This window comes from Pithys albifrons, chromosome 19 (genome assembly GCF_047495875.1).
Source record: "Pithys albifrons albifrons isolate INPA30051 chromosome 19, PitAlb_v1, whole genome shotgun sequence".
In the NCBI taxonomy this organism is placed as follows: domain Eukaryota; kingdom Metazoa; phylum Chordata; class Aves; order Passeriformes; family Thamnophilidae; genus Pithys; species Pithys albifrons.
Genome location: NC_092476.1, coordinates 4,056,647 through 4,074,145, shown reverse-complemented (window position 1 = coordinate 4,074,145; position 17,499 = coordinate 4,056,647). Strand labels below are relative to the sequence as shown.

The following is a 17,499-nucleotide window of genomic DNA, read 5'->3' as shown; positions in this document are numbered from 1 at the left end:
GGGCACTGAGTACAGCGGGGACACACAGTAGAGGAGCAGGAGGCGCCGGGGGGATACCCCGGAACGGCATCGGCAGCGGGGCCCACATGGCCAGCTCTGACTCCATTTCCAGGCCAGCGTGCCGGGCACCCGCGGGGCACCCTCGGGCCGGGCGCCCCTCCCGGGGCCGTGCGGGGGCTCCCGGCTCCGCAGCTCGCACCGCGCTCCGGTTCCTCGGCGGGGCCGCTGCGGGACCCAGGGGCGCGCTCGGAGGGGCTCCGCACCCCTCCGCCCGCGGGGCCGGCGCTCCCCTCTCCGCCCGGTTTCTCTGCATTTGTTCGGCCTCGCACACAGCCCAGGCCCGTTCCACCGGTTTATTTTAAACAGTTTAATTTGTCCCGGAGGAGCCGCCGCTGCCTGGCAGGGACCGACCGAGCGCGGCAGTTCCGGGAAGGGGCGAACCGGCTGCTCTGAAATGCCAACGAGCCCCGGAGCTGCCGGGGTGGGCAGGGGACACCGGGGCAGGGCCGGGGCGGCTCCGAGACCCCACGGTGACAGCCCCGATTCCTTCTCCGCCTCGCCCTGCCCGCCGAGGGAGGACACGAACCCCGCGGGGAGCGAAGGACGGTGCGGGCGCTCCGCCACCGTCCCGAGGGGCGGCGAACGCGGGTTCCGCCGCCGGCAGGAGCCGCGCCCGTCCCTTCGGAGCCTCTCGGCTTGCCCTGGGGTAAGCAGAAGGGAGACCGAGAGGTAACACTGCTCGGGCTCGGGCTCTGCCTGAGCCCGTCCCATGTATGCGAGGACCGGCGGATCCTTGGCCTGGTCCGGCGGGCACCGAGCCCTTCCCGAGCGTCTCCCAGCCCCTTCCCGGCCCGCCGCGGGCTGGGCGCTGCCGAGGATCCCAGGAATGCCGGGAACGCCGGGGACTCCGGGGCTTCGGGCCAGGCCGGGCTCAGGTGGGGCGGGCGCGCAGGGCCCGGGCCCCAGGGGGAGGCGGAAGCGGAAGCGGCAGGCGGTGTCGCCATGGCAGCGCGGAAGCGGAAGGCGCGGGCGATGGCGGCGGGCGGCGCGGCGCTGTGGCGGCGACTCTCGGCCTGGCTGCCCCGGGGCCGCCTCGGCCTGGCCGCGCTGCTCGGCCGCCTCTCCGACCGCCTCTCCCGCGGCCGCGACCGCCGCGCCCGCAGGTAAGGACCAGCCTGGCCCTCCGGCTGCCCCCGGGGCCGGCAGGCAGCGGGAGGCCTAGGCCGCGCTTGCGGTCCGTGTCGCGTTACCGGGACTCCTTCGCTCGCCGCTTCCCCTTTCCGGGCCGTTCGAGCCCCCTGGAAACGCTGCGGAAGGGGGAAGGGGCGGCCCGGCTCCCTGTGCCTGGGGTCGGGGTCGGCTCTGCTCCCGCAGACCCTTTTAGGCCGCTGCACTGTCCGGTCGCCCTCAGGGCAACGGCTGAGCTTTATTTCGGATTTCCTTGGCTGGCGCTCAGGCGCTGGCCGACATTCCCCTTTTCCCAGGGCCGGGCTCCCTTCGGCCGAGCCCGCGGGTTTGGGTATTGGGCTCGGGCCGGGCGGTCGCGGAGGGAACAGGTGTCGGTGCCCTCTGAGCGGGGCCGAGCCGTGCGGGGAGCGCTGAGGGACGGACACTGCCCGCGGCTGCCACCTCTGTGCTGGAGCACTTGGATCAGCAGTCTGCTCTGTGCTCCTGGTTAAGCCAAGGAAATTCTTTCCACACTTCTGTCTTGGTCTCATCAGTATTTTTAGCGCAGATAAAGTGCGCTGAGCCCTGGAAAGCGGCCCCTGGATTCCGAGAGCGGCAGTGCAGATCCCCCGGGTGGTGACAAGTGCGTGGGGGGAAGGACGAGCCGTGTCCCGCAGTTTCACTTCACCTCTGGCTCTGCAGATGAGGTTTTATAGTGAATAAGAGTTTCAGCTCTGTTGTGAGTTTCTTACTAAACCCACGTCTTTAAAAATAGAGCACACACCAAAAAATCCCTCATTTCTATTTAGGGTCAGCTTTTTACGCAGAAATGATCTGAGGTGGTTCCTTTTGGTTCCGTTCTCTCTTTTTGGTTAACTCAGTGATGTGGAGCAGGGATGGGAAGGTCTCCCCCCGCCCCATTTTCTGTTCCTCTGAAACTTGGTTTGTCACAGTGTGGAATTTTGATGATTTCTTCATAATGTTATGTGGTTTCTGGTAGTTGTGTGTGCATGGTTGGAGGGATTGGTGGTACTGGGATAGCTGCTGAGCTGGTCCCCACTGTGTACAACCTGCTGCTTTGGGAGCTGATTGTGGCAGTGCCAGTGGTTCTGTGGCTGGAGCAAAATATGGATTTCTTTGATAATTCTAAAAGGGAGTAGGCTCTCAACCCTGAATAAGGTGTAAATTTCAGTATTGGGTTAAAAGATCAAACAGTGTAGGGACACTGCAAGTTACACCAAAATACCTGGAGGATGGAATTAGAGGGGATCAATTGGACTGAACAGAATTAATCTGAAGGCTCAGACCTTCAGAAGCACAAAAGTAGTGCTGGTGCTGCAGGTTGATGTTCCTCCAAACTCTGCAGGCACAGCCCAGCGCTGCCTGCAGCCCCCAGAGCTGCTCTGGCCATGGTGGGCAGGGAGGCAGGTGGGGCTGGCAATTCCAACAGGCCTTGCCAGGAAATGCCTTCTGGGAATCATGTTTCTGGAAAGTGTCTGCTTGGTCACTGATCTGGCTTCTGGAAGTGTAATTGGATTGGCCAATGGCATAATGGGGACAATATTCATCTCTGTTGATTGTTGGTGTAAAATACATAAAATTTGCCATTGCTTCCTTGCTGGGAATAATTCCAGAGAAGGTTGTTTGTGACCCGCAGGGCCAGGTTAGAGCCTGACTGTGCCACTGCTCTGTGGGCCAGGCATTTGGGGCATTTTAAAACCCTGTGTTTCTGGATCCAGTGTCAATCCCTGCCGTTCTGTGGGCCGTGCTGCCTCCCGAGGGTGGAGCAGTGGGAATCTGCTCCCTGTGTGAGATGTGAGGTGAGCAAAGGTGTGTGAAGGTCCTGCTCAGGCTCTGAAGAGATTGATGAGAATGTGCCTGAAGAGTGATACTTCTTGTGTTCCTGTTCTGCTTTGATATTTTTGGCACCTTTTAGGGGATAGTTGTGTTGTTTGTAACAGCCTGTGCTGGTGCTCTGTGCCACTCCTGGGTGTGCAGGCTGAGCCCATCCACATGATCTGTTGAAACCCGCCATCCCAGGAATTCCTGCACAGATTGACTCAGATTTTGGTGGCGATGAATAGTCAGTGACAAACTTGTGGATTTTCCAGGAAACACCACTGCAAACTGGTTTCCTTGTAAGGGTGTTCGGAAATCTTGTGAAGATCCAGGGTTGTATCATGAACCAGATGAGTGAAATCATCTTCCTGGAATCTCTGGTCATTTGGGCTCTGGATTGTGGTAAAACCCAAAAGTTCCTCATAACAAATTCTGGTAAAGGTTGTAATCAAGTTTCTTTGTGGTGTGTGGTGGCAGTGGAATTGTCAGGATGGGCCACAGGATGGTGGCTGCCTGCTGTCTTGGGGCTGGCATTCCTGGGGGGGACCAGCCCCTCCGTCCTGTCCCCACAGCCCCGGGCAGGGTGTGCAGACCGAACAGTTCCTGCCGGGTTCGGGGATGCAGCTCAGTCCCTTGCTCATGGATTCCTGGATGTCATGGGAGCTGCTGCTGCTAATTGTGTTGAAATGTGGTTTTGTCATGTGGACAGACTCCTGCTGGGGGTTATTGTATGACTGGATGAATTTGCATGTGTGAAACCTCTGGAGAGGAGAAGTTGCCACTTGCTTCCTGTCACCCCCAGCGTGATGCTGGCAGCAAGCTGGTTCTTTCCTGAAGTGACTTCAAAGGAATTAAATTTGTTCTGAAATGTCTTTTTGAAGAATGAGCTTCCTGCTGTTTCTGTCACAGCTTTTGTGTGGTTTTCAAGGGAAGTTGTGATCCTCTTTTGTACCTGTGTGGAATGCTGGCGAGAGGGATGGATCCTGTGGTGATTCCTGTGCTTTACTGCTGGCACTCGCTCCTTTGGTGGGTCATTCTTGAGGTGTGACTGCCCTGCCTTTTCTGTGGCTTGAACTTGGGCACCCTTGTGTGCTGTGGGTTATTTTTGGATAAGAGTGAGGGATTGGGGCATTTTATTCTTTAGAACAGCGTGATGTTTAAATGATTTTACCCAAAACAGGAACAACTTCAGCCCAGCTGAGAGTGAAGCTGGACATGAAGGGAGTGTTGACAATGACCAAGCTAATGGATGTGTGATGGAGGTCATTCAGAAGTGGCTGATTCTGGGTACAGGTGGTACCACTGCAGCACCACCAGACACCTGAGCATCCAGTCCCTCTGTTTCTGCAGCTCTTGGCCTCCTTCCTCTCTCACATTGTCCTCATGAGGAAGTTGGTTTTCCTCATTTCTCTGCCAGCTTGGGGAAAGAGCTGATGATGTTCAGATCTGTTCTCCCACTTTTTGCCTGTGTTTCTGTTTCTACATTTGGCTTTGGTGATGCAGCTGGGGTAATGGGAAGGGAAAGGCATTCTTGCAGTTGTGAATCCCTGCCATGTATTGGTCCTGACTGCAGCACTTTCTTTACGTCCTTGAAGGCTTTGTGAGAAGCAGACCCTTCACCATAAAGAATTTCTCCATCTTGCATTTCACAGATCATCATGGCTTCTTCTAGCCCCGCTGCTCACCCCTCCTGTTCCAGTGATCACAGCCCCACCGTGTTCTCTCTGTCCAGAAGGAGCACACAGATTCCAGTGGATCAGGAATCTGGTCCCAGAGTTTGGGATCTCCAGCTCGCATGTCAAGGTTCTTTCTTCCCCAGTGGAATTCTATGAACTCCTAAAGGTAAGGCATGGGCTCCAAGCTGTGGGAATGGTTTTGATACAGTCACGGTGTTGCAGCTGCTTTTGTGTGAAACAGTTTTAGCTGCAGGGAATGAGTTCCTCAGTTCCCAGAAAGCACTGGTTTTTTCCTTGAATTTTGGATGCAGCAATGGTGCTACTATGGCTTTCTGGAGACCTGAATGTTTCAGCTGTTGCTGTCCACGTGTTACCCTTTCCTCCCTCGTGGCCAGGGACCCAGTGTGAGATGTGGCTGACGGGATCCTCTGGGGCGGTCACGACACAGCCTGGCCTGGCCTGGCCCGGTGGCTGACGGGATCCTCCGGGGGGACACAGCACAGCCTGGGCAGTGGCTGATGGGATCATGTGGGGGGACATGGCACAGCCTGGCCAGTGGCTGACGGGATCCTCCGGGGAGACATGGCACAGCCTGGCCAGTGGCTGATGGGATCCTGTGGGGGGACACAGCACAGCCTGGCCAGTGGCTGAGGGGATCCTGTGGGGGGACACAGCACAGCCTGGGCAGTGGCTGATGGGATCCTGTGGGGGAACACGGCACAGCCTGGCCAGTGGCTGATGGGATCCTGTGGGGGGACACGGCACAGCCTGGCCAGTGGCTGACGGGATCCTCCGGGGGGACATGGCACAGCCTGGCCAGTGGCTGATGGGATCCTGTGGGGGGACACGGCACAGCCTGGCCAGTGGCTGACGGGATCCTCCGGGGGGACACGGCACAGCCTGGCCAGTGGCTGATGGGATCCTGTGGGGGGACACGGCACAGCCTGGCCAGTGGCTGATGGGATCCTCCGGGGGGACACGGCACAGCCTGGCCAGTGGCTGATGGGATCCTGTGGGGGGACACGGCACAGCCTGGCCAGTGGCTGAGGGGATCCTGTGGGGGGACACAGCACAGCCTGGGCAGTGGCTGATGGGATCCTGTGGGGGGACACGGCACAGCCTGGCCAGTGGCTGATGGGATCCTGTGGGGGGACACGGCACAGCCTGGCCAGTGGCTGATGGGATCCTGTGGGGGAACACGGCACAGCCTGGCCCGGTGGCTCCTCAGGACCCAGCATGAAACTGAACTTGGTTTTTGCTACTCCCCAGGCGCAGATCAAAGCAGCCAAGCAGCGAGTGGTGATGGCCTCACTGTACCTGGGAACAGGGATTCTTGAGCAGGAGCTGGTGAGTGTGGAAGGGTTTGGGAAGGGCAGGAAGGGACTACCGGAGAGGGATGTGGAAGGCCTTGGTCAGGTTCTGACGTTAGGATGCAAATTCCCTGGCAGGTGGATGGAGCCTACACGGAATTTGTGCCCAGCTTTGTCTGGGCTTGCACACAGGATGTGAATTTGCATGTGACAAAGAGCCTTGTAGTTAAAGAATAAAACTGCATCTGCAGCAAACTCCTACCAAGATTTGTCTTGGTGATGCAAATCCATGCTTTGGGAATGATGTTGGGATTTTTTCTGCCAACATTAGTTGCTCTTGGGAGGCCTGAAGAATGCGGGTATGTAAAACTGAGGCCCCTTGATCTGTGGCTTTAGGCTGGTGGAGACTGCCAGAGTGGCAGATGCAAAAGCTGAACTGACTCTCTTTGGCATGAGAAGGAAGGACTCACACCAGGACATGGGAACTGTCCTGGCCAGGCCTCCTGATGCTGAGCTCTTCTCTTGGAAAGATTTATTTGCTTTTGTAATGAGGAGACAACTCTCTCTCCAGGTGGATTGCTTAGAGGAAACGTTGGAGAAATCGCTGCAAGCAAAAAGCTCGCCTGACCTCAGAGTTTCCATTCTCCTGGACTACACCAGGGGATCCCGGGGTAGGCATTGTGCTTTGCTTTTGTCAGAGCCTGATTTTACTGTTGGACTGGAGAAACAGTTTTTTTCAGAGAGGCTGTCTTGGCCAATTGGACATACTCGCTTAAATCACCTTTCAGTATTGGCCTTTTGTATTCCAGAACTGTACATTCCCAGCAAATCTTCAAGCCGAACAGCTTTTCTTCCAAGAACAGGTGGTAGGAGCAAGAAGGGCCAAACTGCTCTGTGCAACTTGTGTGTTCTTGCTTGGTTTGCTTGTCAATGCTTTGCCCTTATCCCTTATGCTCACTTACATTTTCATTTTGAAAGGAGAGTGGGAATTGTTGGAATTACTGGAAGCAGCACACTGAATCAGGAACCTCTGCAGTGACTCTTGCAGATGTGTTACCAGTGCTGGTGAGACTTGATTAAGAAGCTTGAAAGGTGTCAGACCTGCTCTGTGACTGATTCCAAGGCCATGAACTTACAGTTCTGGATGTCGGTTTCTATATTGACTTAGTGTAAATGAAAATGATTTAGAAAAAAAACAGAAGGGAAAACCACTGAAGAGCCAGCAGATGGGATGGTGTGTGTGCTCACCCTGTAACTGGCTGAGGAGCTGTGCCATGGTGTGTCCCATCTGTGTAATCCTTGTGTGAAACTTCTCTTTCAGGCAGGAAGAATTCTCGGACAATGCTGATCCCGTTGCTGCAGCGATTTCCTGAGAAAATCCGTGTGTCCCTCTTCCACACTCCAAACCTGCGTGGACTTCTCCGGCTCCTGATTCCAGAGCGTTTCAATGAGACCATTGGTCTACAGCACATCAAGTTGTATCTCTTTGATGACAATGTAATCCTGAGCGGGTGAGTTCTGCTGCCTCTGGCCCTGGCACATTCATTTTGCTGCAATTTTGGCAGGGTGTCTGTGCTGCCGGAGTTGCCTGAACATCAGGACTTTCCCTCTTGATCCTTTTAATGCTCTTCTGAGACAGGAGAGCAACTGTAGCTCTTCTGTATGAGATCCTCAGATGAAAGAGAGTCTTTCTCAAAGGGAAAAAAGAAAGATCCCTTGAGATTCCAAAGGAAATGGCCAATTTGTGCTTTAGTGCAGTTATTGCAGAGTGAGTCCTGTAGCCTGGGCTGGGGGTTGAGGATCCTGGGCTCATACTGTGAACTCAGCTCTTCCCTTTCTCTCCAGTGCAAACCTGAGTGATCAGTACTTCACCAACCGGCAGGACCGCTATGTCCTGCTGCAGGACTCCCCAGAGATCGCAGACTTCTTCACAGAGCTTGTGGACGCGATTGGAGACGTGTCCCTGCAGTTACAGCAGGATGATACAGTCCAGATGATGGAGGGAATGGTACACCCATATCAAGGTAGGAGAGAGCTCTCTCACCTGGTTGAGTGATGGGATCCAGAGAAAGGGAGCGACTGCCAGGGTTTAAGAATGACTTGAACTCTATCTATTGGGGAATTACTGAATATCTGACCATTGTTCAGACAACAGGGTGTCCCATTTTGTGTCATCTACTATTAAAATCAAGACTGCTCAAGTTTCAAGACTAGGTCTATCCGAGTTTTACTAGCACAGTGGCTGCCACAGGCTGATCTGGCATGGCCTGCAGAGGCTGGAAGTAACTGCAACTGTCTCGGTGCTTCCTCATAAATGTGCTGCTTTTGGCCTTAAACAAGAACCTAAGTTACTTGAGAGGTTTTTCTGATACTGGTGGCTGCAATTCCGGCTGTTCTGGGTGTGCATGTTCTGAAGGGTTCATGAATGTGGTGCTATTGTTGGCAGTTACTCTTCTATAGTAGAGTTTGTTCCTGGAATCAGATGGGATTTGGATCAGGAAGACTGGGAACAAGTGTGGAAGTGGGCAGAGAAGGGCAGTGATGTGCCAAGCTGATTGCGTCATCAGGTCTTGTCCTGGCCTTGCACTGCTGGGTGATGTAACCTCAGGCTGGGGGCGGGGGTTTCTTTGTGTCTTCCAGCTCATTCTTGGTTCCAGTTTAGCCTTGTCCTCATCCTTTCCTTTCTCAGAGGATTTTTCAGGCTGCTCCTGGTCGCTGAATATTTCTCTTCTGTGATGTAGCTCTGCCAACCTTGAAACAGCTGGTTTGGGCCTTAGGACAGAGAGTCATGTGTGTTCTGTGTTGGCTCCTGTTGTTCCTGTATGGGTGACCTGTCAGTAGTTTTTCCTGGTATGTAATAGGTGACACATAGCTCTGTGCCTGTAGGTGTCAGACACCATCTCTTGGGGTTTTCCTGCAGGAGACAAGGTGGCTTACTGTGAGATCGCCAACCAAAGGGTCATGGAGGTCATCAACTCTGCCCGAACACGGCAAGAGCTTCTTCACGCAAAGACATTCCACAGCAGCCATCCAGGCAGCTCCCTGTTATCCCAGCAAGGCTCTCAAGCATCTGGGAGTTTGAAACCAGAACCTGACACTTGGATCTATCCCTTAATCCAAATGAAACCTTTTGGGATTCAAATAGATGAGATGGTCACAGAGACGCTGCTGACCGAGGCTGAGCGGGATGCCAGGATATACCTCACCACTGGCTACTTCAACCTGACACAGGCCTACATGGACCTCATCCTGGGCACAAGGGCTGAGTACCGGATCCTCCTGGCCTCACCAGAGGTCAATGGGTTTTTTGGTGCCAAAGGGGTGGCAGGTGCCATCCCTGCTGCCTATGTTTACATTGAACACCAGTTTTACAGCGAGGTCTGCTACCTGCAGCAGCAGGAGAGGGTGCAGCTGCAGGAGTACTCCCGTGCCGGGTGGACGTTCCATGCCAAAGGTGAGATGTCCTTATCACCACAAGGGGACTCACTCAGAGGTGTGTGAGAGCTGGGCATTTGGATTGCGCAAGGAGCGAGAGGCTGGCTGGATGCCAGTCTGGGCTTAACCTTCAAAACACTCCTCCAAGGTTTGAACAACTTGCTTGCGTAAACCTGGAGTGTTTGAACTGTGTTTGGGGGACAACTGTGCAGTCATACCTTGCCTCTGGATTTCTGGTTTGATAAAGTCCCAGGGATGACGAAAAAGCTGTCCCTGTGGTGGCACTGAGGCACTGCCTGGATGAGAAATGTGATGCAAAGAAAAAGAGGCATTTGAATATGCTTATGATGCAGTCAGGGCTGTGATGCAGTTTCTCATATCCCTTGGTCTGGCTTCAGCCGTCAGGAGCGCAGGCTGTGTTGGGGACCCTGGAGGTGGGATCTGGGGCAGAGGCAGGAGGGGAGCTGTTCCTACCCCAGCAGCCCTGGCTGCTGTGTTCTCATGGCAGCAGGTATGGGGGATTTGTACCAGCTGCCATTCATGGCATGTAGGGGATTGCAGCATGTGAGGAACTGTGGCATGTTCATCTGGGAGTCAGGACAACCAGAAGGGAAGGGATTGAGGAAGGAGCATGGATTAATAGATGCAGTGAGTTAATGAATGCTGTCTTCAGGGTTTTCCATAGGAGACGCCACATTCCTGCTGGATACAGTGTGCCCAGCTCCCACAGGCTCAGCACAGTGCTTGTTTGGAGTGTTTGAGTTGTGAACTGGAGCGTTTGAACTGTGATTGGAGTATTTTCACTGTGATTGGAGCACTGGGGCTCCTGCTGTTCCTGTTTTGGAGTGCAGCTCCTAATGGTTGTGAGAATGCCTTCATCTCCCTGCTTTCCTCATGGATACTCAGAGGAAGGCTTCAGAGATGGTGGTGAGGGAAAGCTGCTGAGTTGGCCTTCTCTTGACTTAAAAATCCACAGGTGTTAAGGGCTGCCTCTGTGTTGAAACCACAAACAGCTCTGGGTGTTGCACTCTTCCTCAGTGCTGTTCGAAACTCAGCACAAGGAAACCCTTAGGTCTGGCAGGGCAGCCCGAGAGAGGTCCCTACCTGCCCACCTGGGGTGTCCCTTGTCCTCCAGGAAGCACTTAATTGGGCAACCTGTGGTTCGCAGGTTCTGTGTTTGGCAGGCATTGCTGACTCCCAGTAGGATGTGATTTGGCATGGATTGAGCTCGGAAGCTCGGGCTGCTTTTCCCAGCTACCAAAGTGCACGTGGCCATCAGTTGTGTTTGTGCCAGCCGTGCCTCCTGGGGCAGTGCTTTGGGCTCTCTGTGCTGTGTGGTGCTCACTGAGAGAGCTGCAGGGCTCAGAGGTCAGCACCTCCTCTGCCTGCCAGAGGAACAGTTGGAGACATTTGCTCCATGTTTTCATTCCCCTTTGGAGTGCTGGGAGGATCAGTGTGCAGCTCCTTCTCTGGCATGCTTTGCCCTTCGCACATGCTGGATTCACCGGGTTTCCTTCTGCAGGGGTCACAAGGTGTGTGTGTCTCAAGATGAGGGCAAGGAGGAAAGAGCGAAGGGAGGCAGCCTTGGAGATATGAAGAGCAGGTGCACATGGTGCATATGGAACCTGGCTCCTGCCTAAGGACATGAGATCCCCAGCAGCAAACAGTGCCCATTGGTGCTTTCCTCTCTGGTCTGAGATATGAGGCACCTTTGAGTCTCCCACGTGGCTTGACTGACTTACCCCAAACACTGTAGCTGTGCAGCAAACCCCTCCTGCTCCCCTTGATGTGTTTATATCTGCACACAGATCATCAAGGGGTGTGTCCCCAGGGGCATCTGTCCTCAGGGATCTGTGTTCAGTGCTGTACAGGGGTAGCAGAGCACAGCACAGCCATGTTGCTTGTATGAGCAGACTGCCAGCAGCTGTCCTGGTGTGACATCCTGAAGCCTGTCTGTGCACTGCCGTGTTCCCACGTGTGGTGGTGTGAGTGACATGGGTGTGTCCCTTGGGATCAGGGTCTCTTCCAAGGTAATGCCAGTGGCAGGGTGCTGGACAGTTGGCTCTGCACTGAGAGATAAATCCTGTTACTGCTATTGACTGGAGCTGGGAAACTGTGTTTCCCCTTGCTGGAAAGGTGAGTCACTGAGCAGATCCTGCCAGGTGGCCATAAAACCAGTGCCACAGGACACTTGGAAAGGTGAGGAACCTGTTCCTCGTGGCTGCTGCCTGGGCAGAGGTTCAGCCAGCAGCTGGTGAGGCATGGGACAGCTCCTGGCAGGGTCCTGTTTGGTGACAGAATGTGCCAAATCTCTGTGCCATGTGGGTGCTTCCCAGTGGCTCCCGGAGCCCACAGTGGGCTCTGCGCCCCCTCTGTGGTGGGGTGAGCCTGAAGGTGCTGTGGCCTCAGGGCAGTGCCAGCTCCCTGAGTGTGTGCTGTGGGGGCGGGGAGGAGCTTACAGGAACTGCTGGTGAATCGGCAGCGTCTTACTCAAGGCATTCTTGGAACTGCTCTGGGCCTGAGTTAGGAAACCTGCTGCTATTTTAAGGCTGAGGTGGTTTTTATGCTACGGGTTCTTTGTTGCAGTTTGTGACTGGCTATGGGGATAAGCCTCTATCAGGGACCCACCCAAGGCAGTGCTGAGGAGAGCAAATGCTTCCCGGCTCCATTTGTGCACAGAGTGGCCATGCAGGCTCTCCTTGGCAGCAGTCCCAGCTCTTCTGTGGCTGTTCCTTCCTGCCCTGCTGCAGTGGTGTGTTTGACAATAACATGTTGTTTCTATCTTTCCCTTGAAAACCTGTCCTGGGCTGTGTCCCGACTGCTCTCTGTGCTGGCAGAGCTGTGGGAGCTGTGGTGGTGAGTGGCCACAGAGGCCAGGTACCCTGGCAAGAGTCTGATCTCAACCCCAGTGGCTCCTCAGGACGTGAGGGAGTGAAATAATTTGCACTTCTCTCCTGAGTCTCTATTTCATGTGAATTCATCTGTCAGAGGAGGGAGATGCCTCTTCATGTCACAGTCCTCAGAAGGGGGTTGATCACTGGGCAGCAGTGCTGGGACAGGCTGGACAGACCTGGCTTGTCTGCCTGGGGCTCTGGGGCTGGTTTGTTCACAGAAAAGCTGTTTGTCTTCTGTTAGTGTCAGGGATTTGCCATGGTGCAAAACAGCCTCTAACACTGACAAGGACTTGTCCTGGGTTGTTTGGGGCAGTGTGTCCCTGGGGTGCTCTGAGGGTGCTGCACCCCCGGTCAGGGCACTCCAGTTTGGGCCATGCGTGGGCAACCCCATGAGTCACAAGCAGTGTCACAGCCCTGCGGGCCCTGCCGGGCTGCCTTCTACTCTCAGAATCCTGTATAGAATCTGTGATGTACGTTTAATTCCCTCTGAGTGAAGGGACAGTGTGAGCCCACCTTAGGTGTTCCCTCGGGCTGCCATACTACCTCTCTGCTCTCATTTTTCCCACAGGCCTCTGGCTGTACCTGGCAGGGAGCGACCTGCCCTGCCTGACCCTGATTGGCTCTCCGAATTTTGGGTATCGATCAGTTCATCGTGACTTGGAAGCCCAGGTTGCAATAGTGACAGAAAATAAAGCCTTACAGCAGCAGCTCCATCAGGTAAGTGGTGGATTCTGGAGAGACATCGGGGATGTTGTGCTTCTGGGTCACACAGGGAATGCTGCTGATGAAGTGGCAATAAAAACCTCCAGCTACAATAACTCAAAACCTGCTGGAGCTTTGGCATTCCTGAGGAACTGTCAGTAAAGTCACTATTGATGAGCTGCCTGCTGTGAGTGTCCAGTGCTGGGAAATGAGGCCATAACAGGAAGGAACATGTGTCCCCAGTGACCCCGTGAGTGCTCGGGGCTGGATGCACAGAGAGTGTGCTGCACCTTCTGGGCCTTAATGCCAACATTTGGGCATTGCCAAGGCCATGCTGTGCTCCAGGGTAATGAGGCCAGGCCTTGGAACTGGCTGAGGTTGGACTAGAAGAGGTTTTCTGGGCTGGTTGGGTTGCCCATGAAGTTTTATGACATAATTCATACTTGGAGTAATAATATGACGTTAGATAATATTGACAAAAACATTTTTCTGTGGTTTGATGTTCAGTGTCCCAGGGTTTTTCTGTGCTTTTTTTTTCTAATTCGGCAGCTTGGAGTGCTCAGCAGTTCTGCTCCTGCTCTGAATCCTGCCTGGTTCTCCAGCTGTCTTAACTCTGAGTCTTCTGCTCGAACTAAATATCCTAAGTAATTTTCTCCTGTAGTGCTCTGCTACAGTGTAGAGCTGTGTGGTGCCTCTGTGTGATTTGGGGACCTCAGAAATGCACTCTGTGAAGCAGGTCCTGGCAGAGCTGTCTGCAAGATCAATGGGAATTGCCCTCTTGCATCAGGGCTCTTCCCCAGGATGAGTCAGAGTGTATCTAATCAAAACCAATTCTATTACTGGAAGAGTTGCTTGAATATTTCAATTGATATCTTGCCTCTGCTTATTTCTAATGGAAGGGGAGAATCAATGGAAATGTGACACAAAGGAATTTTCTCACACAGTGAGAAAATGCAGTGATCTCATTCAGAGGGCTTTGAACCATTCCCGATTGCTGGAAGCTGATTCTGAGATGGCCTGGGTGTTTACTTTCTGTGGTCTTTTTTAGAAGACTTAATCCATTCCTGGGATGCTGCCATGAAATCACTTTGTCTATGTAACATTCAGTTCCATTTTAAAAATGTGTGCTGAGATTTGGGAAGAAATGTGAGTGGCCTGGATTGTCTGGATGCTCCTCTGAATGGACTGAGCTTGATTCAGGGAACTGGCCTTGCCTCCAGCACTCAGACCTCACTGTATTGTGCAGCCATGGAGCAGAATCCACACAGCAGCAGAGCTCTTGGGGCATTGGGGGGGGCTCTGAAATTAGGGTGCTTTGGCATACGAATGTCTTCCTTCTGTTGTTTGTTCATTTTCTTGGTGTTCCTGCTTCCCTGTTCCACCCTGAATTTGAGTAGTGCGGGGTATTTTCTGCTGTTTGTGACAGTTTCACAAATGAAAAAAGATGATGAACGGACTTCCAGGGCCTGTTCTGCTCTTTGTTTGCCTGCAGATCCTGAAACCTGTCTGGCTGTGCTAACAAACCCACTTACCTGTGATCAGAGCACTGCTCTCACGTGCTGTGAGCGTGTGTTATCAGCAGGGTGGTTCATTTCCTCCCTCGGCAGCGGGGCCGCGCTGCGGGGGCCCGAGTGTTTCTGGTAATTTAGCTGAGATCACGGCTGCACATTCATCTGCAAACACGGCGCCTGAGCTGTGTCTAGAAAGAGCCGCGTAAGCTGGTCCCGGGAGGTTTGGGTGAGGTTTCCTTTTCTGGCAATTACAGCCAGGGATTGAGGAGTTTTCTGAAACTGAAGCTCAGCTCTCTCAACTATGAGGCACAAAAAGGCAAAACCCTCTGCCCTGGCTCTCTGAAGAGTTTAAATTGCTAATTCTTGAGGAGAAATGATGCATCCTTTTGGCAGGATCCCTGGCCAGCTTTATATGAGAATTCACTTCTCTTAAAGACCGTTACATAATTTAACACTTGGGAGTTACTGTGATGATGTTTCTTTCCCTGTTCAGGAGCAGGAACAGCTTTACCTCTGCTCAGGTGTGGTCTCAACATCAACGTTTGAGCAGCCAAATCGTTATGTAAAGCTGTGGGTGAAGCTGGTGACACCTCTGATCAAGAATTTCTTTTGAAAGAAGAAAAGTTGCTGCTTTGGGTGAGTTTACTGCCATTATGGGGAATTTATATTGCACTGACTGCAGTGAATAGCTGCAGTGCTCTATCATGTGGAAGAAAGAGACAATGGACACACAGATGATGTGGGGAAAACCAGGCACCTCTCATTTCCTCTGGGGTGCTGACTGCCGTGGACTGGCATCAGTACTCATGTCCAGATTGAGTTTCATGTACTAAAATTTCTGGAAGGGTCACTGACAGAGAACCCATACAGGTGTATTTCCCATGACCCTTATAGGGGTATTTTCCATGCATGGAAATGAAACTCCCATTTCTGAAATGTCCCTTTCAGAGTTTTGTGGAGAGGGACTGTGTTTATCTTGACCAGCCAATAGAAAATGTTGCTGGAATACCTAAAATGTTTTGTCTTTGTATTCAATCTGGGCTTTGCTTTGCCCCTGTAAATGTTGGTTAACAGGGGCAGTTGGTTTTGCTTTTCTGCTTTGTGGTGTCCTGGATTTTCTGGCTGTTCAACTGCCCCATGACTTGAGCCCTTCTCAGCTTCAGAACATCACTCTTGGACTGTTGCTATGCAGTTGGCACCGGTGTGTGTGTGCCTGGGATGCTTTGAGTTCCCACATCCTTTTTACTTGGTTAACTGTGCCCCCCCTCCCTGGTGGAGCGTGCCAGCTCCGTTACATTCCGATATGTTATGAGTGACTTTCATGAGTTGTGGAGGGGCAGAAGACTTTTGGTGCTGATGTGGGTTTAGGATGTGACTTGGTGGAAGGAGAGGGTCAAACTAACATCCTGCAAAGAAAGTGGTTGGAATCCAGGTAAAAACATGTGAGAGTGCAGACTGGGGCTGCCCTGTATCACTGGTGGGATGTGAGTAGGGAGTTCTGATCTGGCACTGCCACAAACAATCAGCCTAAGAAAGGCTGATGGTAAGTGTGAAGCTGTGATAACTGGTGATAAATGCCACTGCTCTATAAAGGAATGAGCAGCTCTCTGTGCCTGCTCTTTGGGCTTCTCTGACCATGAGCTGTGAGGGAAGCTTTAGGCAACTGTATTTTAGAACTAACTGTTCAAATATATTATGGGGTGGGATTTTGGCGAATTCATTTATGCTAAAAGGATGGGCCATGGCAGAGCTACTCACCCTAATGTGTTACTGCTGATACAACTATTTGCTGTAAAGAAAAGACAGAGTAGGTTCTCTACTGTAGAAATAGAAATAACATACTTCAGAGAGTGATCTGTTTGCAGCTGGACCTTCTCTGGTCTGTGGGGGTGGAGTGTGGGTGAAGTGGGCCAAATCTGCACCTTTTTTCTCCTGTCTACTTCAGCCAGATACGTGCTTTGTGCGGGAGTGTGAGGAATTTCTGCTCGGTTCACGCTGAGCCATCACACAGAGAGCTGTGGGAAGACGGAGAGCCAGGAGAAGGGAAGGAGTTGGCCACTTGTGTGCAGCTGTTCCGTTCGGCTTCCCACGGTGGTCTGGCTCCCCACCAGCACCGCAGCAGAAACCACCAGTGGAAAACCAGTGTCTGCCCTGAGAACTCTGTGTGCTGCAAGAGCAGGGTCTTATTGAGCACTGGTTTTATTGATACTTTGTTTAAAACGGTCCCGGTACAAACACAGACCGAATTACACAACTTGGAGGCTTTTACAAGTAAAAGCATTTGCTGATTTCCATTGACATTAAAGTTCAGGGCTCTAGGAGCAGAGCCACACCAGCCAGGACCCACTTGGCAGCTTTTTCTTTTGTCTTCAGGTTGAAGGTCCAGACGTAGGTGGGCCCTCGCATCCGTGTCTTATAGACAGGACAATCATAGACGTTGGTGGTGTCCACGCGGTCCACAGGGATGGCTCTGAGCAAGATGACCGGCATCATGGACATCAGCTCCTTCAGCTGCGCGTCAGCAATCGACCCCGCGGCGACATCCCAGCGTGCACCTGCAACATGACCGTGGGGTTGGGTGACCCTCAGAGCTGCCCTGGGGCCTCTCACTGGGGGCTTTGTTCAGAAACTGATGGGCGGGAGCTGGAGGGTGAAGGTTGGGTAGAGCGGCTCAGCAGTGGTTAAGGCTGACATGTCCTCATCTCACTGTGACCCAGGACTGCGTTTGCCTTACTGTGTGTGGGATGTATGAATAAATTCTGTCCCCACCCCTCCCTTCAGCACAGCTTTGCATGGGAATTGCAGAGCTGAAGGTGAAATGGCCATAGTGGGATCTACCACATGCTGTCCTGTGTGCTCTGTGCTTTTGTCCAAGCAGACTCCTCAGCTCCTCTGCTGAACTGCTCCCTTCCCCCTCATTTCAGCAGTAATTATTATAGGTTTGAGTTTATCAATTTGTCTTACT

At 53.2% G+C, this 17,499-nt stretch overlaps 2 protein-coding genes across 4 annotated transcripts in view; one reads left to right on the top strand and one right to left on the bottom strand.

The window, feature by feature from the left end:
- The first annotated feature begins 983 nt into the window (after nt 1–983).
- Nucleotides 984–17,374, top strand: PGS1 (phosphatidylglycerophosphate synthase 1). The gene is made up of 10 exons (XM_071573843.1): nt 984–1,163; nt 4,659–4,848; nt 5,952–6,029; nt 6,564–6,663; nt 7,314–7,503; nt 7,838–8,016; nt 8,913–9,446; nt 12,890–13,038; nt 15,028–15,170; nt 16,908–17,374. Exons 1-9 carry the CDS (start codon nt 1,003–1,005, stop codon nt 15,145–15,147), a joined length of 1,701 nt encoding a protein of 566 aa, XP_071429944.1. The 5' UTR covers nt 984–1,002; the 3' UTR covers nt 15,148–15,170; nt 16,908–17,374.
- Nucleotides 16,691–17,499, bottom strand: part of DNAH17 (dynein axonemal heavy chain 17) — a 32,187-nt gene continuing 31,378 nt past the window's right edge. For all 3 annotated transcript variants that reach the window (XM_071573840.1, XM_071573841.1, XM_071573842.1), the window contains exon 80: nt 16,691–17,089. In XM_071573840.1, coding sequence (XP_071429941.1) covers nt 16,842–17,089 — 248 coding nt within the window. In that variant the 3' untranslated portion in view covers nt 16,691–16,841. The remainder of the gene's footprint in view (nt 17,090–17,499) is intronic.

What these genes read in the sequence shown, in the direction of transcription:
- PGS1 (XM_071573843.1), top strand. Translation starts at nt 1,003, where the DNA reads ATGGCAGCGCGGAAGCGGAAGGCGCGGGCGATGGCGGCGGGCGGCGCG. An exon ending in AATTCTATGAACTCCTAAAG is followed by an intron (nt 4,849 to 5,951) that starts GTAAGGCATGGG and finishes GCTACTCCCCAG; the next exon opens with GCGCAGATCAAAGCAGCCAA. An exon ending in GACAATGTAATCCTGAGCGG is followed by an intron (nt 7,504 to 7,837) that starts GTGAGTTCTGCT and finishes CTTTCTCTCCAG; the next exon opens with TGCAAACCTGAGTGATCAGT.